The 27,530-nt window shown below is 39.3% G+C and overlaps 2 protein-coding genes across 4 annotated transcripts in view; both read right to left on the bottom strand.

The window, feature by feature from the left end:
• Positions 1 to 10,369, bottom strand: part of ABCC8 (ATP binding cassette subfamily C member 8) — a 60,128-nt gene extending 49,759 nt beyond the window's left edge. The window contains exons 1-6 of one of the 2 annotated variants that reach the window (XM_065755257.1): positions 10,207 to 10,369; positions 9,330 to 9,471; positions 7,034 to 7,155; positions 4,463 to 4,629; positions 3,609 to 3,851; positions 2,621 to 2,809 (exon numbers count right to left, since the gene is read on the bottom strand). In XM_065755257.1, the coding sequence (XP_065611329.1) occupies positions 2,621 to 2,809; positions 3,609 to 3,851; positions 4,463 to 4,629; positions 7,034 to 7,155; positions 9,330 to 9,471; positions 10,207 to 10,354 (1,011 nt within the window). In that variant the 5' untranslated portion in view covers positions 10,355 to 10,369. The remainder of the gene's footprint in view (positions 1 to 2,620; positions 2,810 to 3,608; positions 3,852 to 4,462; positions 4,630 to 7,033; positions 7,156 to 9,329; positions 9,472 to 10,206) is intronic. The other variant, XM_065755258.1, reaches the window with a different exon arrangement.
• Positions 10,370 to 22,822: 12,453 nt separating this feature from the next.
• Positions 22,823 to 27,530, bottom strand: part of USH1C (USH1 protein network component harmonin) — a 44,158-nt gene continuing 39,450 nt past the window's right edge. For both annotated transcript variants that reach the window (XM_065755252.1, XM_065755253.1), the window contains exons 16-21: positions 27,410 to 27,451; positions 27,045 to 27,098; positions 26,819 to 26,918; positions 25,398 to 25,507; positions 24,636 to 24,691; positions 22,823 to 22,922 (exon numbers count right to left, since the gene is read on the bottom strand). In XM_065755252.1, coding sequence (XP_065611324.1) covers positions 22,910 to 22,922; positions 24,636 to 24,691; positions 25,398 to 25,507; positions 26,819 to 26,918; positions 27,045 to 27,098; positions 27,410 to 27,451 — 375 coding nt within the window. In that variant the 3' untranslated portion in view covers positions 22,823 to 22,909. The remainder of the gene's footprint in view (positions 22,923 to 24,635; positions 24,692 to 25,397; positions 25,508 to 26,818; positions 26,919 to 27,044; positions 27,099 to 27,409; positions 27,452 to 27,530) is intronic.

Here is a 27,530-nt window from a genome sequence, read left to right as displayed (position 1 = left end):
TCTTACACTGAGTCCTATGCCTTTTAGATCTTTTTAAATAATGGTTCTGTAGGTTTGATGTATCATTTCAATATATTATGTCAACAAATATTCCTAACGGTAGGAATACCAATCCTAATGCTGCAAAGCAAAAGACACTACCAGCAAAATATACAGGTTATTGTTACGACAGTCTCTTCTTTGGCATGAAGTGCTTAACACTCAGACAAATTCATGTCATGAGAACATTCCAGGGGTGGCCATAAATATTGATACTGGAGTTATAAATAAACATGAAGAATGTGACAGAATTTAAGATGCTGCTGTGTCTAACTGTGGCACAAACTAAAGCACTTAATACTGCCCGTGACATCCACGTGATCTCAGAGCTCCAGCTCTGTGGCAATTTTCATTAGCCACAAAGGACCTGAAGCACAGAGCAAATATATCTTCAGGTTTATCCCTTTGCCTTCTGTTTCAAAGACAGAACTTCTGTTGGAAAGATACAGGTTCACTACAACACCTTCCCAGTCTGAACCACTTCAAGCGAAGAGAAGTCACGTTAAGGGATGGCTAAGCAGATGCTCCCCACTGCACTCACAACTTACTTTGCTTGTCTGATTCTGTCCAACTGAATGGAAATTCTGCCCAAATCCATCACATGCAGCAGCACGTCAGATACAAGCAACGATTCCCCATAGCTTTACTTCTGTAAGATAGTGTTCTAAGAGGTTTATTTCTTACAGGTATGAAGCTCTCAGAAGCAAATAATTTAAAAAGCAAGGTTCTCCTTTTTGATTCTTTACAAGTAAGAATATAATATTCCTAGCTTTAGGGCAGGTGTAGTTTTTCCAGACTAGATCCAGCTGACTGGAATCGCACGTAGACATGTATAACAGTTTTCCCTGAACACACCAGTCTATTTACAAACAGCTCAAATAGAAAACCTTAGTACATTGTTAAAAGGTAGTTCATCTAATTCAGAAAGAGCAGTTTTCAGTTTGAAAAGTCATTAGCCTCTTAACAGGAAAACGACACTGTAAATCAGGCTGAAACAGATGAAAAAGCCTTGGTGGAGTTTTTTAATCAAAGGTAAAATGAACTGTTAATGGCCACCATCAGCGAACACCACTGCTATAGAATCCCCCAATGGCATAAATTACAACCATGAGGCCACCACTTAGCCATACACTGAGAAAATATCAAAGCTGGATGACACTCCACCAGGAGCCTACCTGCCTGACTTGAGCATTTTAACGGGGAAGTACTAGCTGATGTTTCAATAGGAAAATTAAACAGAATCACCTGTAATTAGATATTGGGTGTAATTTCAGCTGAGACACTAAGTGTTCCAAACAAATTATCAAGAAGCGCCTCAAAAGCTTCTGTAGTACACAGCCACAACATACCCTCTGTAGCCTTAGTTCTTTAATTTCCTGCTTTGACTGGTTTTTATTTGATATATTTGGTATATAAACCTCTCCAAATATTAGGACAAAGATTGCAACATGTATAAATAATTCATTTCTGGTTAAAGCTTTTGTTCTTTTTTCTGAAATGCATTCAATGTATTTCAATATTTACAATGAACCTAATCCAAAGCCTACTGGAGTGAATGAATTTATTTCCAGCAGTGTCAATAGACTTCAGAAATCAATCTTTCACCAAGCAATAAAGGAACTGAAAAAAAAAAGTAATATTTCTCATAAAAATGGGGACTCTACCTTATGAAAAAACACTTCCTGATTTTTTTTCTTTTGTTTTCTAAATGTGTAAGTCAAGAAGTTCCTTCTCAGGGATCATTCAAATAAACAGCATCTTTAAAAAATTTGCTTCAGTTTATCTTTCAAAATGAACGCCTCCAGATCCACTAGAGGGAATTCTCTCACAAACTATACCATTTGGTATTTTATCGTGATGTTAGAGGCATGCTTTAATCCTCTTAGAAATCTCTTATTTTTGGATATGAAAAGCCAAGCCTCTCAAAAACATCCTTTTGCCTTTCCAAAAAGCACTTAATCACATACTTGGTTCAATCTCTGTCACATCTGTACCTACAGGGCTTACAATATTAGCAACATTCTGACTGTTTCACCATTATCTTGAATGATATTATTTTCCCAAATGCAAGCCTGATGAAATGTGTAGGTAACAAATTTTTGTTCACCATCCAGGTATAAATGTCAGCAGTAGCCATTACATACATACTAGCACACCCAGCATTCACAAACACACTGCAGTCACCATCTTTACTAAGAATCAATAATACACAGTTTAGCACTGCTTTTTTGACTATTATGACGTTTTTACAGTGTGATGGTTTCACACACAGACAGCTGGTCTCCACCACGCTGCTCTCACCCCGCTCCTCAAAAGAAGAGAGGAGAAAATACCTTGAGAAAAAGGCTCATGGATTGAGATAAGGAGCATTTTAACACAAGAAACAAAAAACAAACAAACAAAAAAACTGCATGGAAGTTAAATGAGAGAACTATTACTCTTGATGCTGTGCCAGCATTGCTCAGGGAAGTCACTGGTGCAGTATGAATGCTGTTCTAGCTACAAGTGCAAAGCACAGCACTACGGGGGCTACTGTGGGGAAAGTTAACTCTGTCCCAGCCAGATCCAGTACAGACAGTACCTGTGGGCGGATGGTGTTATTTCCTTTTCCAACATTGTGAACAATCCCAGAGATGCAGAGGGGACCAGCGAATCCAAGCAAGTCAGCCAGAATACGGAACGTGCTACTGAGAAGTAAGGGTCTCCCAAAAGCACAGCAGAGAGCACGCCAAATTGACCTGGATCCCTGTGGAGAAGATGGTCTTTTGTTCTGTCCAGAATACGAAAAGAAAATCTAGGATTATAAAATGTATTAACCTCAGCTGCGATACATTATTTTCTCCTTGCCTTAATTCATTGACAATCAGTTGCAATCTTTGAACTCAAAGCACAGAAATCACCATTCTTCTTTCTCAAAAGCCTGAATTTGTACTCTCCTCCACTTCACAAAAAGAAGCTATTATTTCTTTCTTATCCTTAATAGGTATCAAGTAACTGATGTTTGTGGCTTGCCAGCAGGGTAGAAAAAAAAGAGAGGGAACTGACAAGTTTTGTTTTCCTGTGAACATGGAGACTGAAAAGCTTAAACTCTTCTAGATGCAAAAGACATTTCTGAATACAGTTGGTTCCCAACAGGGAGCTAAGCAGAATCTGAGCTAAGGTAGTTTTGGCCCTGAATTCTCTTATGGACAAACCGTAGCTCAAACACCATAAAATAGTACTATGAGACCTCATTAACATTGACTCTGTAATTGAATGGTTCCAAGGTCTTATTAGGAATAATGCTAATAGTGTTTCAGAGAGTAGTCAGTAATTACTTTCTGCATTGTAATAGGGGCCATATGGATTTTACATGCATTTAACTAGTGATGTGTTTGGTCTGCATGCTTGTTTAGAGAAATCTTATTTAGAGATATAACTGAGTGATGTTTTTGTATAGAGAAAACTATATTAATGGATACTTCATTGGCACAACTGCTGGCACAATTTTATATCATGGTCATAGCATGAAAAGCAAGGAAAAATGTAAATAGTGAGAAAGTTGACTGACAATTCTATGCTTTGCATACCTTCTGTGCTTCAAAAGCCTCATTAAGACGAACGTAATTGGTCAGAGCTCTCATGGCAATGGGAAGCTTGCCTATGGTTTTCAAGTCTATTGGTTTTTTATGGGCAGTCTTGATGAACGTGTTCATCCACCAATATGTTCCTTTGGATAACAGGTTCACAAACGGCTGCAGGAATCGAACACCAAGGTCCTGGAGATCCTCAGGAGGTTTAACTTCTTTAGGAGTTTTGAAGAAAACGTATCTCTGAAATTCAAAAAAAATCCCCCAAAAGAATCACACTCATATAGAAAAACAAGTCTGCATGGAATAGATAAGGACGTGGCAGATCATTAGTGAATCAAAGGCTTGCATTCTCAAAAGTACTCATGGAACTTAGGTATTCAAATCTAAACAATACAGCAATCCAGCCTCCCTGGGTACTGTGGGAATACCAGAGGCATCTCACCATATCACCCTAAACATCCAGTATTATCTTGTTTAAGAGACACAGACTTGTATACCAGCTACTGAAATTATCTCCTGGAAAATGAAAGATGTTAATCGTGTGTCTAATACTCTCTTTTAGATCAGGCTCTGACCTTCAACTGCTCTTTCCTTGTTTCCAAAATATTCATTTCTGATGACTGAAATTCTGAATTGCAATATATGCTTCAACAGGTGAAATTTATCCCAATGTATCTACAGCTGATTCTGGCATTTTGAAGCTATGATCAAATAAAATTGGGTTTGTGTTTAGTTCTCAAACATATCTCTATTTATCACATGAATTTCTTTCAGTTAGAAATGTGTTTCATACTAAGTACCTGGCAACGTGAGGAAACAAGCGGACAGGAGGCTTACACCACTCAACTTACCCTCACTCTGATGACATTTATTTCTACAGCTAGTAGCATTCCATATAGAACAACCAGCAGTCCCGTGAGGCAAAATCGAAGCTGAGAAAATCCAACCCCATTATCACAGAACTTTACAAATTTGATGGTTTTAGTTATAAAAGCTAAAGTCCAGTAGAACAACAAAGCTGTAGGGAAGAAAAAAAATAATCAGCTCAATAACTGCAAAAATACACAAAGCCAGTATTTATTAAATACTCAAGAAGTGTGAAACAATGTATAAAACCAGAGTGGACTTCCTCATGTCAAAACAGAAGTCTCATTCCATTTTGCTGGCACAAAAATATTAAGACAATGTTTGATATAAACTCCTTTCCCACTATATCTGGTGATCCTTGGAAAGCTTTACAAAGTGAAATCTGATGAATAAAATTTCCATCTGTTGTAAGCATGCAGCCACATTAAGCATTCCAGGGAAGAAGCTGCCTCAAAGAGAAGATGGCTATAAACGATGCTTTTCAAATTGTGTTAGTGCTCCGAGACTGCTATGAATTTGGGTTGAAGGCAAATTGACCCCATTAACCCTGCAAATCTCTGGAGTGTATGTAGGAACATTAAAATATTTTCTCCAAGCTGCTGCTGCTCTTCATCTTTATTGTGCAATGCAAATTCCGTATATGTAATTCATAATGCAGATATTCAAGAAGGATGTTCAGATCTTCATAAAATATAATTTTAACTTTTTAGAGTTTCTCACAGAATGGCTTAGGGTGGAAGGGACCTTAAAGATCATCCAGTTCCAAGCCCCCTGCCATGAGCAGGAACAACTTCTAATAGATGAAGCTGCTGAAAGGCCCATCCAATCTGGCCTCGAACACCTCCAGGGATGGGACATCAGCAATTCTGTAGGCAGCCTGTTCCAGTGATTCACCACTCTCACAGAGAAGTTCTTCCTAACATCTAATCTAAATCTACTCTCCTTGAGTTTAAGAATAATCAACCAGCTGAAATGTGCTCTACTCTAAATGACACGAAAAGCATGTATTTGCTTTCTCAGTACTGCAGCTCTATAGAAAGTGCTCAAAGAGATCGGCAACTGTAAGTCTAGCTTACACATGTGGCTAGCCACCAGCGACTTGCTGATGTGAGGGAATTAACAGTGATGCTAAGGTACAAGATATTTAAACTAGAAAACTAGATTACTGCCAAGAACTGGGAGGCAGTCCTATAATTATGATTGGTAGAACAGAAAGAAAAAAAAGGAATCTTTATTGAATTAAAAGAGAAATTGTGTTCTCATACTATTCCCTCTTTCAGCATAATAAGTCCTGTTACGAACTGTACAACTGTTGTGCATCCAGTCTGCAACGTTATAATGCTAATGTCAGGACTCTTGGCATAAGGAGAGCCACATGTCATCAGCGTCGGACTGGAAAAGCTGTGTTTGATGAAACACATGTCAACTTACCAAAAATGTGACCGTATAACCCCACCTGGTCATAAAGATAAAAAAAGGTCCTACTTAACGGATGAGTGCAAAGAAATGAAGTGAAAAGAAATGAAAGAAAAGCAGTCCCAAGTAAGAAACTCTAAAGATTGCCATGCCTAGATAGAATCCCAAATTGAGTTTCTTACTTGCTTGCAGTTGTTTTATTCTTTATCATCTAAATTATAACTTTCAAAAAGGAGTGACTTTTTTAGTGAGAGATGCAGACTCCTGCATACAGAAAACGATGTGTGCATACTGCAACGTGCAGTTTGTCAGTATTTAAAAGCTTTCTCAAATCAAATTGTTGCTGACTTTTACCACTTGACAGGTATTACAACAGAACTCTGATCCACAGAGCCACAACGACACAAGAGAAACCCTAGAAGGATCCATTAACATAGAAAATGAGCTGAAAGTGAATCTGATAAGGTAATAGGATGGCTAAACATGTATTCTTCCACAGTCTGCAATATCACCAACTGTGACTGTCAGCAGTGACAAATTTCCTACAGTTAGCTACAGCTTGTTTACAGTCTTGCAGGAAAATACTAGGTAGTTCTTATACCTTTCCAATGGAAAAATGCCCTGACTTAAAGCAATTTAGAAAGGAAGTTTTAGGGATAAGAAGAAAGAACCAGCAAAGAAAGTAAAACATCCAGGGTCAAAGTCACCAGCATCATTCATTTCTCTTGACTCCTCATATATATCAACAGACCACGGATAGGAAGACAGCTTCAATTTTATACCATGATTAAATGTAACCCACTGACAAGCAGAGGGATATGGATAGCTTTTACAGTTAGTTTGATTTCTAACACATGCTACTTTTCCCACAAATCTAGTTTCCCCTAAAGAAGCCTTCGGCCCAATGGATCCCTCAAAAGACACCGCAGAGAATACAATCAGAACTCAAAAGCATTTCAAACAATGAGCTATCCCAGGAAAACTCCATCTGTTATCCAGAACCAAGCCTGGTGATGGCAACCAACAGAGCAGAATGCAGGTGTGGCTTCACTCGTACAAGCTGAGACTGCAGTGATGTCACCAAACGAGCAGGCACACAGCACCAACACAGTCCAAGTTTTTCAAGTTGAAGAACGTACCGATTAATAACTTTGGAAAATTGGAGGTTTCAATATTATGGTAATAAACAACAGATGTGATGGCTGCCAAGAATGCCATCCCAGCAGGCATGTACAGGTGTAAATGGCGGGATTCTGAAACCCTGAAGAAAACCAAATGAACAATTAGAATCAATCTCAGCTGTTTAAATGTTTTCCTTTTAACCTATGAGTTCTGTTTTGTACACAGCCCGGAGATAGGACTTTCTAAGATGGTTTATAGATGCAAAGTCATCCAATTTTCAATGGAACTTGTGCTCCTACATCTCACAGTCGGATTTCAAATTCTTCCCCCACACTGAAAATGAAATGTGCACACACTCATTTCCTACTGAAGTTAGCGGGAACACTGTTTAAATTAGTATAAGCAGCTCAGTTCCAAAATGAGAAAAGTTAATTTAAGCTAAACTAGTTTGGGATCTGTCCATCAAACTCTGTAGAGAACACCAAACGACAGCACAGTTTAAGATTTCCTATAGAAACGTTTTGTGAAAATGTTTGATTTTCTCTCTCCAGTTTAGGAGAGAAAAAATCCAGCTTGACAGCATAGAACTTACAGTGAGTACTGTTTTCAGTACCTGCCATCCATCAAACAAAATCTACCACAGAATCACATGCCTTTAAGTTTTGTCCTATAAAGCAAAATCCTGACACTTTACTTCATTTAGCAATGAATGGAACCTTGGAAAATACAGTCTTTGGGAATATGGGAGTTCTCAACCAGCATTGGTGGTTTGTGCAAGGACAGATAAAATCATTCCTCCCATATCTTTCCTCCTACTTGCCATTTTCCCCTCTCCTATTCCTACTTTCACAAAAGTAATAGTTTTTTATACCGTCGAGAGGTACAGCCTCCCATTGCCAAAGCCTTGGCAACCCAATCACTGTTGCAAGGACTCAGCAGTATGGTACATTTTGGTCTCAGAAAGCTGGTGAATCTCAAAATCTGCTCCTATAGACCAGCATGCTAACTAGCCTGCTCAGTGCTTGGGTGGTATGACTGTGGGTGGGCACCCCCTCAGGATAGCTAGGAACCTTAATTCCTGTCAGGTGGCATCTATTACTTAACAGCAGTGTTCTGAGTCAATTTAAGTAGCAAGTGAGCACACTCTCCCATTATGCTTAAGAATAAAATAAAACAGAAAACTCAAGGCTCTGAGTTTGCTTTGAGCCTCCCACATCCTGATAAGTCAGAAAAAAAGCAACTATTGAAAAACAAATCAACAACCTGGCTCTGAAAAATATCCTGTATTTAAGGTAAGCTATAATATCAGCTTCTACAGCAGAATTCTGCAGTGTGTCTCACACTGGTTGGTGGACATTTGTTATATAAATGGCTAAACAGAGAGGTTTCATTCTATTTAATGAGTAGCTTAAACTTTATAACCCTCAGGATGGAAATGCATGCTGCTTATGAAAATCAGACCTTTCTTTAGAAAGGTCACAGACACCATCATACAGCTTTACCTTTTTTCATGATCAATCGTTTTCCTGTATCACTTGTTTTACTTTAAATAATTACTTTAAATAAAATCTTACAGCTAAGATTTTTCTCATTTGAGTAACAAGTGATGGATTAATGGAAACACAGAACAGACATTCACATAATAGCTTTTCCCTCCCTATAATACCTAACTCAACTCTTGGGGTGGGGAGGAATACAAACGAGCCACAATCAGTACTGAACAAATCAAAGGAATGATCTAACAGATTTAAATTGGGGAAAACAAATCTTTTTCATCACAACAATGCAAGATGCCTTGCTCAAGGCAATGGATGAGATGTAACGCACAAGTGTCAATGGTACCTCAGAAGCAGCTCTATTGGGTGAGACGATGATGTCTGACAGCTCTGCTCCTTTTATTACAATGAACAGGACTAAGTTTGGGGGAAAAATGTTGTGACCTACTGCACCCGTGGGAGTTCTGCCTGAGTAAGGACTGTGGGACTGGATCCTGGGACATAAAACATGTCATGAAAATGTCACCATCTGCTTGAATCATTAGGATTTATCTCTGATTACTCTTTGGAAAGATACTGTCAGTAAGCTGAACTAAGAATGATTAAGGCCAATTTTGTGTGTGCACACTTGGCAAAGTCTGTGGAATTTCTGATACAAGGTCGGTAGGTTAATCTCCAAAAATACAGATTACATGTTTATAATCAGAAGGAATAGAATATAGAGAATACTGACTATGTGAGAAATTAAAGGGGGACAACACCCTGAAATTATTTTGAAATGCTCAGTGCTATCAGGAGATGAGAGACAAACACTCACCCATCAGACACTATGCCCTCTGCGATTTCACACACCAGCACAAACAGAAGGATGAAAGTTAGAATCCAGCGGAGATTGTGGCCAGGAAAATGAAGCCATGTGCTGTGATGGATATGGACTTTGGAACTCTGACTTCCCCATCCTGAATAGGAAAAGAGTTTTCTTTACGAAAGTGACAACTCCTGCATGCAGAAAAGCACATTAACAAACGAGTGTACTAAAATGAACACGACTGCCTTGTTAAATGAGCACACATTTGAATCTTTTCAGAACCGTGTTCTCCTCGCTACGTCTTCATACAGAATGAAGTCAACAAAGCAGAAATGAGGCAGCCTGAAATTCCCATGCTTTTAGCAACTTACTACGCGAACTATTTTTTTCCCAAATATTTTAGCATATCACAAAGTCACAAAATGGTTTGGATATAAATGGACCTTAAAGATCGTCTGGTTCTAAACCCCCTGCCACGGGCAGGGCTGCCCCCCGCCAGCTCAGGCCGCCCAGGTCCCCATCCCGCCGGACCCCGAGGTGCCCAGAGGCAGCAGCACAGCCGTGCGTTAAGCGACTGGGCCACCTACCGGCAGCCTCGGTTTTAGGTTATTAGATGATACCCACTGCAGACCCAGCAAGTTGCAGCAGCCCTCCCCCGCCGTTACCAGCGATGAGGAGGGCTGCCGTGCACGCCGGCAGTGGCTTTATCAGCTCGCACGACGTCTACTTGGCCCAGTTTGCAACGGCGCTTCGCCGCCGGGCACGAATCGCGGTGAGCAGCACAGAGAGGCCGGGGCATCCCGCGGCGGGGCACAGCCGGGCAGGAAGGGGAAGCGGGGGAGGGCAGCAGGACGAGGAGAGGCGGGCGCGGGGAGGAGGCGCTCACCGATGAAGAGGATGGGGAAGGTGATGAAGAGCAGGAAGACGTGTGGCACCACGTTGAGCGCATCCACGAAGCAGCCGTTGTTGAGCACGCCGTGGTCCACGTTATAGGCGGTAGAGTTGCCCTCGTCGCCGCAGAACGCCAAGGCCATGGCGGGACCCTGCGCGCAGCCCGGCGCCGCCTCCGCCTCCGCGCACATCCAGGCGGAGCCGGCGCGGGCCGCTGGGCTGCGGCTCACTCCGCACCTGCGGACGGCTGCCGACCGCCCCGCGCCGCCCTCGCGGCCCCGCCCCGCCGCTCACCCCGCCCCGGGGCCGCCCCTTTCGGTGCGCTGTGGCCGATGACGGCCATCGGGGTTCCGCGCCGGCTGAAGGAGCGCGCTTCCCGCGCGGCTCTGCCCTCCCAGCCGGCGGCTGTTTGCGCGGGAAACGGGGCGGCGCGCCGCCCGCTGTCCCCACAGCCGTGCATCAGGAGTTAAGCCGAAAGCAGGTCAAATATCTCCGAGCTGCTTTTGCTCACAGTCTCGTTTGCCGGCTGCTGCAACATCCCACAGACAGAAATGCCAGCAAACACTGCCCGCAGATCCAGGAGTAGCTCCTCAAAGTGCACAGCTACCAGCTGGCCCAACATCAGCACTGCGCTCTTGGGGAAACGACCCCATCCACGCAAACATTTGTGTTCAGGGAAAGTTTCCTCATCTCCTCTTCAATGATGAGCTATGGATGCTCACACAACGGACAGAGAGCATCTGAACTGTGGCACAGACAGCTCCATTAATTCGTGAAAATTACTCTCTGTTCATCACGCTGCTTTTACTGATCTTTCCAGCAGACAGCAGGAGGTAAAAGGTAATTCTCTGAATGTGGCACGCTATTTCCTGTATAGGTTCTTTGGTTAATAAATAATTAAAAGCCAAATCCTGTATATTTACAAATACATTTACAAATGTTAGAGTTGCACCCACACCAGAAAGACTAGAATTATTTTAAGTTCTGGATGGAACCCAGCATTCATCTTAGCTTCTGGTTATGCTTATCAACGTTCCACTAATAGTAATTCAATAAACAAAACAGCTTGTGCGGTTTAAACGCAGATAATGTTTAAATCATGCACTTGGGAGTAGCCTAAGGCCCCAAGCAATGCAAGAGCTCTGTAGTACAGAGAAACAAAGAGTAGCGATGACTTCTTCACAGTTTACACTCTAGGCTGAAATCACAGTGTTGGATTTGGAGGGATGAATCTTCATCACCTTCACTTTGTGCCTGGAGAACTAAGCACAGAAATGGAGCAGCTTGCCAAAGTCTCCACAGGAATCCAGGAGCTGAGCTCAGATCCTCAGCTTCTGCACTGCCTCCGAACCTTGAGAACATCTTCTTTTACTACATGGTATCAGTAACAGAATTTCTAAAAAGTGTTTATTGAATTACAAACTATGAGGAGACAATACAGTTTGGAATTTGTAATGCATCTTTTCAGTGATTCCCAAATGTGACAGATATTATGTAATTACTATGATGGATACATACTAATATGTATCCAACATATCTCAAATTCAGGTCCTTCAGCAGATGGGCACTAATCAAAGAGCTACAGGTGAGTCAGAACCGTGCTGGCAATCTGAGTGGAAAGGTGATGGGTGAAATGAGGAGTCTTGGATTCCAACTGACTACTTAGGAAACATCAGGTGAAAAGACAACAAACAAACTGACGAAAACGAAACCTCTTGGTAAACTGAAATTGGTAAACTGGAGATTCTTAGCAACAAACTCACATGTGTACACAAACTAAAGAGCTGAAGAGCTTCAGTTTGCAGTAGCAGTACTATAATGCTGTCCCCACTGTGACAACAGCGACAACAAAGAAGAGTGCTGAAATTTGGACTTTCTGCTCAAATGACACTTTCTTTGTAGTCTCTCAATAAAAATCATGCTTTGTAATTTCAGATCACTGCACAGGCTTTTGGTTTTTAGGCATCTAGAAACACAGAAACAAAACAAGCTTTCTGAAGTTCTGAATACATATTCAAAATCAGTTAGGCATAGAAGTTGAGGCATCAGCCAGGCAAGTTTTATTTCCCTCTGTATTTCAAAGACCCTAACGGGAACCAAGTATCGAGAAGAAACCTGAGTCAGAAAAATCTAATGCAGCAAAGCCTTATTGTGATTCAAAATTTGCTATGCAAAATATTAAATTCTGCTCTTAGAAATACAAAGAAAAATTAATTCTCATGAATAGGATGAAAATACTGATCTCTTTCACAAGCACAGTTAAAGGGTTGAGAGGGAAAAAAATGCAGAAAAACATCACCAGAGAAAACTGACATTTTATTCTTGTGGAATACATAATGTTCTATTATTTCATTGAAGATACCATCTAACAAAGCAAATTAAATATCTTTGTAAAAATAGTCTAAGGTACAACCATTAAAAATAGTGTAATCAGCATAACAGTACTGTGCAGATCCACACAAGTGTCTGTTTTTCTCTAAATAGATCTTATTAATTTTTCATTGCCAGTCATCATGAAAAATGAAGAAAGAACTTCCGAGTAAGTAGATCTACCTTGGAATGGAAGCAAAGCACAAGCTCTGTTGGACAACGATCGTTAAACAATAGGCAAACGCCCTGATCAGTGTTTGAGAACAGCTTTCGTTTAAGCATGTGCCACATTCCAATTAAATTAGTGAATGGGTGCTCCTCTGCATCCACTTGTCACATCACCAAAAACCACGTCACAAAAAACTATCTATATCTATACACATATGATTCAAATGTTCAGTTTAATTCTCATTTTTTACATGGCAAAAATGCTAAAACTGTTTATTTTCCCCATCTGATCTACACAGAGTGGTACTCTCCTTTACCTGCTGCCGAGGAAGCCATACCATGTTACTGTAGGATAATGCACACAAGCTCTAAGATACTCTTCTGACATACTGTGGCTTTAGCTACTTAATGGCACACGACCTGTATCATTAAGTTGCTTTATGAGGCATGTTTGCCAGCAAACAGCAGAACATTTAAGCAGCTGTAATTGCTTCAAACATACTCTCCAGCTGAAAACCAGTCTAGTCAGAGCAGAGCTGATTTACCAGTACCATGACACTTGAAATCTGGGAAAAAGCTTGCTCTTCACTCGCTCTGCCTTGAAGTGTTATGGATACACTTGTTCATTTGTTGAGATCCCACAAAAGAAATGGTGAGCCAATAAAAAGGTTGCAGGATATTTCCCTTGCTAGCATGGCCAAAGTGAGCACCTGATGCTCCACCGCTCTTCTGCATCACCAGAGTTCTTCACAACAATGAGGACAACGGAGCAATGCTTTCCCTAAGTGACAGCACTCTGCATCTTGCTCTCACTAGACAGAGAAGCTACTGTCACGCTCATCATTTTCTCTCTCATATCCACTTTTCATCCCAGAAAAGCAGCCACTATTTTCTATTAAAGATTTGCTCCTTTCCTGACTACATCTTTATTTTACCTATAGCTCTGGTTCCTCCTGTAAGGCATTTTTTGGAGGAAATCAGTTACCTCAATTTCAGTTCACTTGAAACTTGAAAATATTTGTGTTGATAAAAGCTGAAGTGAATGAATCAGCTGTCATTTTTGAAAAATCAGGCCTAAGACAACTTCTTGTTCACTCCTGACCATCTTTGTAAACAATGTAAGCTTAGAATTTCCACACTGTAACTTATTTTCCAGCACTTAAGTGGTTAATATCTGGAGTACTCCCTGTGTAGTACTTGTAGTACAAGCATGGTATTTCTCTCAGGAGAATAATGCTGTGAAATAACACGTCGATAAACAACTCACGTTCTGGCTCTAGTGTGGTATTTAGTTCATATTATTTTAGTTACTGACTCAATGAAGAGCCTTTGTGATGTTTGCTTTTTATATAGGCTCATATCTAGAAAGATCTCTTTGTCCAGTTTATACTACAAGGATCAGGTGCACAAACAAATAAACATATAACCAGTGTTAATTTCTGAAAGATAACCAGGCCAAAAGTCACCAGTCTCTTTAGGAGCTCTTCCAAAAAACAGAAAGTATGTTGAAAACTAGAGTTTGAACTGCTTATGTTAAATGCTTTTAGAGATAGCTTAATTTTATCATCTTCAAAATAGAAAGCAGTTTTCTGGTTAAGGAAATTACAGCTATCATTAGTTGTTTTGTTTATTTGCCACCTTGGCTCAGGCTATTTTAGATTTAACTAGTGAGCAAAATCAACACAAAGATTGGAGCTATCAGTTCAGTCTTGGATTTGGAATATATAGTTTCCAGGCTGATGTTTGACAAACATATAAAAAACTGAAAATGTGCTGTTGCAATTTAATGAGTTTTTGCCCTACGATTGTTCCTTCCATTCACTTTGAATAGACCTCAACCTGGTATTTATTCAAGCTCGTAGAAGGAACAGCAACATCACATTTTGTATTTGCTTAAAAAAAAAAAAAAAAAAAAAAAAAAGACAAGAAAAAAGACAAAAAGAAAGAAAATCACAAGTATGCATAGAAAAGCTTGATCCTCCATAGCCAGGACTGTTTATTCTCTGCTGTGAGTCATCCTATCACCAACTAATTGTCAAAGGCCTACAAGTCCTATTTCAGAAAGCTTTCCTCTTGAGTTCAGCCCACATGCAGACTATGTTTGGGATTTTCTGAAGCTTAAGGGAATTAAACAATACAAGAAGTAATGACAATTAATTTACTTACTAGTTAGTAATTGAATTCCTAAGCTAACCAGACCTGTTTTTGGGTGTTTTTTTCCCCCTCCTGTTGTTTAGCTTCTTTTTACAGGAACATTTTAAGCAGAAGCTTATTATCTCTTAGAAACTGCAGTATTCAGCATAGTGGTTTGGGAATCTTTGCATGCAGTGTGTGACACTGCTATCTGGTGGCAGTAAGTCCTGAGTATCCTCACACCAAAGAGTGCACAGCCTCAGCCTTCAGATCAGCCAGAGGCTCCCCACTCTGTGTAGGGAATATTCATGTTCTCAGTACGTTGGGGAATCAAGTGGTTTAGGTCAAAGGAGAAATCAAGATTGCTTCAATGCTTCCCCCAGTTAACAGAACTTGGTGCTACCCTCTGCTCTCAATAGCATTAAAACAATATCTTTTAACATTAGTGTTGTCCTCAAAAATGATGAGAAGCAGAATATCAAACTTTCAAATCAGTGAGCAATAACAAAACTAAAATAGGGCAAAAAATGCAGCATCAAGGGAGCTAAAGCTGTTTGCAAATTTGAGTCACATTCAATCTTTTTTTTTTTTTTTTTGCCAAAACAAAGAGGAAAAATTCTAAATATGGAGTGTTGGGTGATTATTTATTTATTTATTTATTTGCTTTGAGGGAATAGAATAAGTGGAACTTTTCATTCAATAGCAATTTCCTCTCCCCACCTGGGATTTGACAATTTTCTATGAAGAAAACAAATGTTTTCTTCTTATTTAACTCCCACTGATTCTGTTAAGCAGTCAGCCACTGAACTGGAAAAAAAATTAGTCAACACCAAGGATCTGTCCTTGTTTGACATGAAACCAAGACGCCATCTGACAGACATGTTCAGTGGCCCCCTAGGGTTCTTGAGAGACAAAGACTAATTCATCAGAAGATTAAACAGCAGCTTTGTAACTGTCCTCCATTTCAACTGCACCAAGAAGCCCCATGAGCTGCACCAACAACCAGCTCGAGGTACTAAAATAATAATAATAATATTAAAAGGAACCACGTGAGGACTGAGGGGAAAGAACAATGGCAGGAATCTTCCATTAATAGGAGTCAACAGTAACTTCAAGCAATGATACAGACACCTCTATAAAGCAAAGAAAGGGAGTCAGAAGTGCAGTAGTGCTACTGTTATGTTCAGCTGTGACATGAGGAACTGCGCAGCAGGCTCACATGCAGGATCGGTACTCCAGGGAGATGGGGCCTCCTCCTGGCTGCTACAGCTGAACAAGACCAGTAGGAACGTTTACCAAACTAGCAACCTTGTGGCAACACAAAGCTCGTGCCTGCGATTTACAAATGACAGCTATGTACTTGGCTCAGAGGTGAGAAGAGGAAAAGCAACCGCCCAGCACGTAACGTTAAGACAAGCCAGTGGCAGTGATTTTAGTAGACAGAAAACTGGCTTCTTTCACCAGGCTCAGGCTACTAGTTCATGATCAGTCAACAGCTTTTTTTCCTTGGGAATGAGGGTGTACTGTCCCTCGGCAATGCCAGAAAACTCAGCTGTTTAGGCTAATGTCATAGTAACATGCCAGGAGTAGCAGAAGACCTGGAATGATGCCGTTAGGATACTTTCAACTCTTAATGCCCTCTTACAACTCAGAATTCCTTAAGTGGCTGACACAAGGGGTGGGCAGGAGATGTGGATATTCACAGAATCGTAAAGTGGTTTGAGTTGGAAGGGACTCTTAGAAGTCATCAAGTTCAACTGCCCTGCAAAGAACAGGGACAACTACAGCTAGATCAGGATTCATTTCCAGCAGCATTTAAAATAAAATACTACAGCTACCCCTATTCTCAAGCACAATTGTTTCCTCTTTGAAGTCTCCTGGGAGAAAAAAAAAAAAAGATTGAAAGATGGTACGCTGTTTAAGACGCAATATATGTGTGCCATTATCATACAAATAGCAGTAAACAACTTTAGGTATTCACTTCACTGGAGGATGTAAAGCAACTGCCAATTTCTCTGTAAGAACTGCTCTCGGGAAAGTATGAGCTATTGTTAGGAATATTTGCTTTTTCTCATTCTAGCTGTAAAAACACTGTTTCCTCAAAAGTAATTACCTTTCTTCAGTGCACGTATTAAATTTTTGCTGACACAATGCTAAAGATAATGTTTTGTATTATATATCTCTTAAGAGAAGCACCAATCTTTTCTTGCAGAATTTTTTCTGAAAAAAACCCAAAAACAAACACATATATTCCCTCAACATTGATAAATGTTTTCTTTCCATAACAATTATATGTTCCACTGTTTCACTCTATAGCATTAATGAAGAAAGCAACCCTGACTATCACTGCCACCAAGGTTAATTTACATCACACTAAAACTGTAAAAGATCTTCAAAATTGCACACAGTTGTGGTTGATAAAGCTAAAATCATACCGAGCCTGTAACTAGGATTCCCAAGTAATGTGAATGAATGCTGTTTTGGGTATGCTTCCCAGACACTTGCTTGTATTTTTGGGCCTGAAAACCACAGATATTAGAAGATGAGGAAAGGATCGTGCTATAATTAGATATAAACCTTGCCCTCATCTGCTGCATGACAGCACAGCTCACTACACTGAGTCACTGCTCCATGATTAAGAGAATACATCAATAATGAGTGAGGTATACTTCAATCATATCTGCTCATTCGCACCTGTGTTTAGATACACCATTAGAAAAGACAGCCCTAGTTAATGTTGTCATTTATGCAGTATGTCATTTATTTTGTTTGGTGAGAGGTACAGGACTGTGAATGTTTGTGTAATTTGAAAAAAAATAAAGCTTTACTACAACAGTACAGTAATCAGGTTCAATAGTTGCAGGTACTCTAGGCAACTTAAATACACTCAAACAGCTTTGCGCTGTGAACAATCCAACCACAGAGTATCCTCAACCTAGCTTAATCCATTTTATGTATATTCTCACAATTTTTGATGCAATCAAATTATCTTTTTGAAGAAGACAAACATTACAGGTTACACTGTAACCCCACCTGTTAATCCTGAGATTGCTGTTGAAATATACATTGGATAGTGAATAGATTTGTTTCAACAACCCTTCTCTCAGTCTGGACTTCATTTATATCTTAGTCATTTTCAGTCCATAACACGCTGACTTATAAATAAGTCAATGTTTAAATGTTTAAACGTTTTAACAATTTAACAGTTTAACAATGTTTAAATTTCTTTGAAAATAGAAAATCTACACATATCCAGATGTGTGAGTTACGTGATGGGGAAGCTGCCTTCCCCTTCATGAAGAAAAAAATACTTTGAGGGAATGGAATAATGGACTCTCAAGGACAATGAACACAGCACATCAGTTACTTCAGTTTCTTCTATTCTTTTAATAAACTACATCTATACGAATGGTTTGGTGTCTGTTCTAAGTGACTGCAGTGACCTGGAATAATCTCACCCACCTTGAGGAGCTCTTCAGTTCTCAATTCCTGTTACATACAGAGCACGCTGTCTGATTTTCACTAAGGAATGGTATCCAACTCCTTCTGACTTACCTGGATGATGCTTCACACTTAGGAATTGGCTTAACCACAATTCTTTGTGAATATTGAAAATGGAAACATGCATCTCTCTTCTTTCTTCCTCTGTCCTCCCTTGCTGCTTGAATTGCTGGTGACTAGACAGTATTTCTTGTTTTCCCTCCTCTTAAAATTTTGATATTAATACTGTGGAATAAAGGTAACAAAAAGAAACTGGTACTTAAAAATTTCAGTTTGAAAGGGTAACCCTTAGTTTACCCTGTCAAGAAAATACTCATCAGGAGATCAAAGCTCAATTTTGCACCCAGTGTTACTAAGGGAACATTCTCTATATAAACACTTCCTCTGCTGAGTGGCAGTAATGGTTGAAAGCCTCAAGCTGTTTCCAGCCTCAGTACAGAATATCAGTCCCCCTCTTTCAAAAGCTTCCCAGACTGCTTAGGGGAAAGGGAACAGAACTATGTCAGAAAAGCAACTTTAAACTTTGGAGAGGATAGGAAGAAGCTTTCCCCTACAGAATAACTGTTAGCATCTTTTCCTCTCACTTGCCTATTGTTTAGAACATTGCCAAAACTCAAAAAAGTTTTCTGATTTCTCTCTCTGCTCAGTTTGTTGGGAGCTTCTCAGTCTCTCTCCCAAACTTTCTTTTAAGCACCATGTAAACAAAACTGCCAGAGTTACTGAAGAATAATGAGCTCTACTTCTGTCTGGAAGTGAAATGGTGAGAAAAGATAAGAGGAGGTCAAGCCAGGCAACTGGGAAGTGGTGGTCAGGGGAAGGAATAATTTCTAAAGATTATGTGAGAAAACAAAAAGTGTCAGAAATACAATATGAACACATCAGATGCTACATTTTATTCCATACAGACAAGCAGTTCGAGTTGAGTACTCCAGCCATTGAGAATTAAAGGGTCTGAGAGCTGCCAGGCTCCAATAAACCTGATGGAAATTAATTCCTTAAAACTTCTTTCTTGTGGTTGCTCACATCAATACAGTTCCTGAGGTTGAAAGGTGACTCAGAGTTGCACAACAGCTACTCTGACTCTGACCCTGCTTTATCAGTTCAAGGTAAACATACAGAAAGCATATAACAGCTACTGGGTAGAAAGCTTTTTCTCAACCACGTATACTTTCTTTGACATTAAACTATGGTTCTCGGTTCTGTTTTTAGTTCAAGAGAGGTTTTAGATTATTAATACTCAGATTAAAGATCAGCAAAGTGCTGAGCTGACTTGTACGTGTGCTATTCAAATAGGTTAGGAAATACACTTCTGGTGTGCAGATACACACCCACGCCTCCTCATGCATATAAATTTTTTTGTGCATACAGATTAAAAAAAAATCTTTAAAATGTATTTTGATGTTCTAAAAGATGCTATGGTTATATAATTTATCAACTTTATCATAAGTTCTTCGAGTGGCAGAGTGCCAATAGTAATTAGATGAAAGATTTCCCAGTGTTAGTGTTCGTGAATACTTAGCAATGGTATTTCCTACTCTGTAGTTGGTGTCATGGTTCTGATCCACAAGGATTTGGTTTTTGTTGCCTGCATACAGGCACGCACAGGCTCACAGAGCAGATGTGAAAGTCAGAAGACTAATGTAATTCTTGCTCCAGTTCAGCAACTGTCAGGGTATGCTGAAGGCGACTCCGTGACTAACATGGCCAAGAAATTCCTCAGAGAATAAGAAATACCATTAACAGTTCTGAGAAACTCTTCCTCTGTGTAATTATCCCATAGAGATAGAAACAGTGGGTCCTAGCCATCTTAACCAAACAAACAGCTCTGAGAAACTAAACATATTCCCTCCAAGATTACAGTGAATGAAAAAAAGTAATAATTAAAAAAAAAAAGCATGTTAAAAGCAGTTTGAAGCATATACGATTCTGTCAGTGAAACACCAGGATCTCTTCCTGCTTTGTGCATCAGATCAGAATTTCAATACTCCCAAAGGAAACAAAGCATTGGCTGAATAAAAGAAAAAGTCCAATTTACCCTACTGTTACTTTTTCACAGCTGGTTGACTGAACAGGAGGGAGGCATGGACACAAGCACTGCTGTTACAGCCACCAGGAAACAGTGCAGTGGCAACTCAAATGGACAGCTGTTCTGTGCCCAGGACATTCTGGCCATACACCTTGAAGGAACCAAAAGTGAAGTTGCTTCAAAACTGTATAGCTTTGTCCAACTCTTTGAGCTTGCTGGCAAATGAAAGACGTGATCCAAATCCAGAGCACTGAAAGCAACAGTAAAATAAAAATTGACCTGACTAACAGCTTGCATGAGATGCAGAAATATTGGCCTCCTTACACTGCCATCTCAACAGGGGGTGAATGCACAAAGTAACACTTACATATATACAAAGTAATGAGCAATAAGTATTTCCTCAGCTGCCTCTCATGCATTTTAAGCTGTATCCAAGCAAGTAAAGACAACTGGTAGATTGGGAAAAAGAAAGACTGCTTTGTGCTACAACTCAACTGTTGGTACTCCCACAGATTCCAGATTTCTCAGTTCAGTCTTCCTGTGCTCCTCTACTCTCTGAAAAAAAAACATCAGTAAAAACATCTCTCATCTCTACACTCCAAGGTTTCTGTTACGCTTCTTATGTTCCAAGACAGTGCTTAGTACAACCAGTGGCTGCAGGCTTAAGCCGGCACATTACTGTGGCTCTGTTTGCATTACATAGCATTACAGCATCTCCTAAGAGAACATCTTATGGCATCACACATTTGCATCGTCACAGTGTGCAGATGGTCACAGAACATAGGCAAGTGGGAGCCAGAGCAGGAGGAATACATTCTGCTCCAATTTCTTCTATAGTGCTAATCGTGATGCATTTGGTTAGGGGTTTTTTTGGTTCTGAAGTGGATGCACCCAAAAATGTAGCAAGGGAAGTATAAGGGAGCAGCTGCACTCAGCAGCATGCCAACTACCAAGTGGCCAGATTTGCCCATAAAAAAAAGTCTGTAAAATGTTACTGCAACTCAGAATGACAATTCCTTTCCGTGCAGAGTAGATTTTCTTCTGAAAAGTACAAGGCTGGCATTTTGATGCAAATAGAATTGTTATTAAAGAAAGACTGAAATCTATACACTTCAGCAGATTAGCTACTGGTACAATATAACTCAAACAGGAAGTAACATTTTTTTTCATTTGGCATATGCAATTTTATTTCTGGATTAGTTGTGAGAGTTACAGAATTAGAATGTTTAAACTTTAGCATGTGTACCCTGCCAGGAAAACTAATTGGCATATTGGAACAATACTGCAAATAAAAATGAAGTCGACAAAATTGTTTATCTTCACATAAGCACAGAGTTGTCAGAAATGTAATTATTTTCCTGTGTTACAGAAAGGAGGGCTTCTGAATATTGAAGCAGCAAGACTTCAGTGCAGACTGATAAGCCAAAGAACTATAAACTTTGGATCTCATTAGTCCAGGTAAGAAAAATCTAAACACAATATGAATAAACACATACAAACTGGCAGGTACAAGGAAAAAAGAAAGACAACAGCATTTCTAAGGAGACACCCTGGCAATACAAAGAAATGACAAAGTCAACAACTGTAATCAGACTTCCTTATAGTCAGGCTAATGTAGATTTTGTGGTCTGGAGACAATTTCTTAAGCAGCAGACTATCACCAATGGTTAAATTTTATGCTTTCTGACTATACAAGTTAGTTGTGTGTAGCTTCACTGAGAACAGAGTACACAACTAGAGACTTTGATTCAGACCCAAAGTTTTCACCCCTAACTCCATTATGGACCAACACAATACACATTTGCATAACTGACAGCACACAGTGATGTTATCTGGACAACCCGCATCCTGAATATTCTTTTGCTGGTTGAATATTCTTTATAGTATATAAGCATCACCAAAATTATTCCAAATAACACTAGTACTGCTGGTCTAACTAGTATAGAGGCCCTTCCACAGGCAGGGGTCTCACAATCAGAACAACTCACAACCAGGCAACAGAAATGTACATAACAAGGATATCAGTGAGAACAGAAATTACCCATATACATCCCAATCACCTGTGAGAAATCACTATGTACAGAGTAAAAATATAATCCTTCTTGCACCCAAAATACCCTGTGAATGTGTAACAACTAAGTATTGCACACAGGAAAAGTCATCCGTATTCTATCTTCATTTGTCATTTTAGTGTCTATTTCCTGGAAAAGTACTAGATATTTTTTAATTTTTTTCCTTCCAAAAATAGGAAAAGTTATGTATTTTGAATTCTCACAGATAAAGTCGTGTTCACTGGCAGCCTTTCAACAATTTTTTGTTGTGTTCCTGAAGAATGATTTCAAATTAGTCATGTAACCTGTGAAACATGAAGTTGAATTTGCAGATTTCAATTGTTCACATTTCTTTCAAAGAAAAATGTATTTTCATGTGATTTTTGATGAAAATCCAGAGCAGCAGGTTTGTGCAGGGAAAAGACCAAATTTCTCCAGTGTAGCCTTCTTTAAAAAAAAGTCCTTAGGAAAAAAGAAAGAAACAGATGCTGTTAGCTGACGTGCAATGTTTTTGTCTTTGCAGTAAGAACAACTTTGCGTAACTAGATTTCAGTTGGCCAATTTCTATTTGCATTGTAGCAATTGATAAAACAAATACCACATGCAACAAGAAATCTTATCCTTGCTTTCTAGACATCTATGATTGTACTTACAGCTATTACTGTAGAGTGAAAACGTTCACAATAAACTGTAAAGCACAGATAATTTTAAGACAAACCAACACAGGTAAGCTTCAGTGAAAAGCACACAGTTGTGAACAGTTGTTCAAACGCACACTGTTGAAAAACAAAAGAAAACTTGTTCTTTGGACAAGCCTTCACAAAGAAATAATTATATAGTTATGGATTCACAAAGACACAGCAGTGGTCCACAGATAGGGGAAAAAAACATTAGATTAATGCTAATTATTTAGGCAGAGCCTATTCACTTTATAGTCTGGTAGATGGTAAACCAATTCCGTAGAGGACCTCTAAAGGACGCTAGAAATACTCTTTTTTTTTTTTTAATTGGACATGTATGGCAAGAGCCCAAAGAACACTCCAGGGTGGCAGAAACAAAAGTGGAGCGTAACATGCAATGCGCAGGCAGGCACATGCTTGAAATATAACACGGCCTCAGAATGGACAGTCATGTTAACCCAGGTCTGGCTATTCACCATGAGGGAACACTGCAGTGGCTACAGCTGCAGGAGATACCCTTGTCTGTACACAGGTGCACTGCCTTCAAAAACCTTTCTGTGAGTGTTGGGACTGACTGCTGAGGTGGGGACAGTAGGGCTAAATATACAAAATATGAAAACAACAGAAATAATGACCGTTATTTAACAACAAACAATTTTACAGCAGTTTTCAGTTGGTGTTAGTCAGTAAAACTATACTGATTTACAGCAACTAATAAACTGGCATTCTATACAGAACAAAGAGTTGGGGTTAATGGTGCCTAGAAAACTTTTCTCTACCATTTTATTTAGAGGTGAGAATATCTTGAAATCTTTTCCTTTAATCAAGCTAAAAAACATTACACTCTTGCTTTATAAACTTTGTCTGATATAATTCAACTTTTATCAACTTGATAATTGCGTCTACACTATGTCATGGATTCTTGTTGCAAACCTGCAGAGATATCTTAAAAACAAAACAAACAAACAAAAACCAAAACAACAACAAAAACAATGCAAAAAAAAAAAAAAAAGAAAAAAGAAAAACCCACCACCCTACGTACAAATAGTAACCGCAATTTAATATAAAACCAAGGCTGAAAAAAACACCGAGGGAAGAAAAAACAATAGCTCACACCATAGAATCAAATCAAACATCTGGCTCTGATGAAGAATGCTTATGGATATTTGTTCATCCAAACTCCAAATTATGTTCCATGAGATCATGGTAAGTGATCCAGACTTGAAATGAGCAATTTCTCACCCAAAATTCCTTCTACTCTAAACCAAAAGTAAAAGCATGTACAACCAATTTTGAGATTCAGCATTTTGAGAACTCTGAGAACCACTGCTGATAGCTACTTACAGCTAACAAACTAGCAACCATGAGATGCAAAAAGTTATATAGTCCACAGTAAATAAATACATTAAGCATTAACTGTCTCATAAAAAGCAAACTGTATGAACTGTTGTTACTACTGTTTTAATCCTCACAAAAAGAAAGCTTATGCACTTACATTTCATCATCGTATTCCTTTGGAGGTGACACTGCAATGACTAAGTCAATCCAATCCTGCAACAGAAATGAACAGGCAAATGTGTGCTGCTAAATGTTCCTTTTAGTGGTGGTTAATGGACAACCACAAAATATCAGGCAGTTCATCAGAAAGCCAATCTATTCCTGGAAAGCCACAGAGAAAAGGGAACCTAAGGGGATGCCCTGTCTTCTAAAACACAGTTTCAAAATAGAGCTGTTTGATTTTATCTTAGAATTAATGAGAAAATCTACTGGTCTTTCAAAAAGCATTAAAAAAAAACAACAAAAAACAACCATTTTTAGTATCATACTGCATTTGGTCATTTTAGCAATTAATACATTTCTTGTTGAGAATACATTCATTGTGGCCAAAGTGCAGATCTATTTCTAGTAGAAATCAAAGATTAGATAAGCTATTACCGAAGTTCTGATCAGCTTCCAAGTAATTTTCAATACTAAAGAGAGATTCCACAGATAAATATACTGCAAGCACTCAGAACGTAATGTGTTTGAGTACAAATCTTGACGTGTAGCTATTAAAAATTTTGGAGTATATTACAGACATGACTTTCAGAGTTGCTGTATAAAAATATCAGCCACAGATTTCAACACGCTTTGGTGGCATGGCATACTTGTATTTGACATTTTCAACTTTATTTCTATTGTTGTGACAACACTGTGAAAGAAAATAACACATCAGTAGAGTTGCAGGTAGAATGGAAAAGCATTCCCACACACTTACCCCACCCATGTTCCAAGCGTTTGCCAGAGTTGCTTGTGCCTCTGCCAGCCTGCTGTCAATTACTATCTTGCCATTTACAGCCAGTATTTCATCCCCTTTCACTATGCCTCCTGTTGACAGATAAACATGGCATACATACATGTCATCAAAATAACATCTGTGATGGTCTTCTTCATTTTGTATTTCTGCAGTACTGAGTATTATGGATAGTGTATTAACTAGATGTGAGAACCTATGCCAGAAGTTGGCACATGGATTAACTGCCAGTGAAGACAAAAGGAATTAGTGGACAAGTCACACTAATCTCTTCTTGATCACGAGCTGTAAGAACCTAGTTCAGGAAGATTTTCTGTAGTAGCAGTTTGCCTATCTGAGTAATTCATCCATACTCCTTATAAATCGTGACTGATTGTAGTCTGCTACCACTCCTAAGAGCAGTGTTACTTAAATACCTGAATGTCAAGGCTTTACAGGACTGCCATTCCTTTTCTAAAGCATGTATCATGCCTAACAAATCAAAATCAGCTCAGAGAACTAATCTAGAATGAAGAACAGTCGGCTAACTGGGACTGGATTTGAGGAGGGGAAAAGATACATGGTAAGGGTACAGCCTTGACTATGAAGAGGAGCCAACAACAGTGACAAGTCTAAGAGAAACAGTGCACCCGAAAAAGAAATCAAGTGGCTGAGAGGTTATCAGAGAAAAAGTGACTTGGATTTGGCCGTAACTGGGACAAGGTCATAGAAGGCCACCTAAGGAGGTGTCCTGTCCATCTACCTGTTCATCAGCAGGGTTCTCAAGTTAAGGATGAGAGAGACTAGCACAGGGGAGCAAACCCAATAGCTATGCATATTTTCATGGCTTTCAGAGATAAGAAGTGGGAAGGCTCTGGCTCTGGGTTTTGGCAGTAAAACCAGATGTTTTACAAAACAAATTACCATCAAAAATAGCAGTAACTACAAAGCTAAACAACGTAGCACAGCTATTATCTAGTATCTGCTTTGCACACGAAGTCCTAAAAATGTAATTGAGAAGTGTGAAATAATGGAGACCAGATTTTACCTTTAAATAATAGAATGAGTAATTTTTGATAAACAACTGGAAAAAAGGGGATCCTTAAGAAGAGAACAGCTCTACGTTTTTGGCCACATTATAACAATTTTTGCCATGATAAAAACACAGAAGGAGTGACTATTTCTTAAGGAGAATTTATAAAATTTACATAATTATCGGTTTAAGCAACACCCTTCAAACCATGAACCTCACTCCGCGCTGCTTTTTGAGCTGAGACAGAATTGGTTGCCTTGGACAGTCTAAGTGAGCTTGTCAGTAACAGCCATAGCCGTGAGGTCAGCTAAGAAGAACAGCCAGGGTAAGGAGCTACTTTGTAGCAGCATTCAAATTCCCCATCGGTACTCACCGTGTTTGTCTGCAGCACCACCCTCATAGATTGCAGATACAACTATCTTTCCAACTGGAGAATCAATTCCTCCCTCTACTGCAAGGTCTAAAGATCCTTCCTATTAAACAAGAGTTATTTCAGAAAAAGCTGTGAATTTTTGCTTAATCTTCTTCCCAGTAAACACATCTGTACACAAAATGCTTATAAAAGCCCTTTAAATATCAATCAGTAAGATAGTATTTACCTTTTTAATGCGTAAGAGACGTACATCTTTTCCAACAATCTGCTCTGGAGTAAACTATGAAAAGACATCATTGTTAGCTATTTCCATCTCAGCAACATAAAACTCTTAAGCTGATCTATGCAGTTGACTGGTGGAAAAGGTCCTTTGCCTCATCTAAAATAGTCTTAGAAGAAGAGCAGAACACTGGCTAGTTTTTTATTCCAGTAAGAAAGCTCCCTTTTGTAAGGACTAGAAGAAACAGACAAGGCCAAGCATACCAAGAAAGAATACTACTTCTCCCAGTTTGCATTATCAAGGATGTTTTTTGTCCCCCCCCCTCCCCCCCCAGTATATATTAATCCAAGACATATCAATTCTCTCCTTACCATTGAATGTGGATCAAAGTCTTCCAAATATTTCTGGAAGCCCTGAGAATAAAATAAGACTTAGCTGTAGAAGAATGTGCGTGAGCCTCATGTTTAACATACAAACTCCATTTTTGCCACT

This window comes from Cyrtonyx montezumae, unplaced genomic scaffold (genome assembly GCF_038088225.1).
Source record: "Cyrtonyx montezumae isolate F1298 unplaced genomic scaffold, pur_monq_1.0 scaffold_10, whole genome shotgun sequence".
Classification (NCBI taxonomy): domain Eukaryota; kingdom Metazoa; phylum Chordata; class Aves; order Galliformes; family Odontophoridae; genus Cyrtonyx; species Cyrtonyx montezumae.
This window is presented reverse-complemented; position numbering and strand designations above follow the sequence as displayed.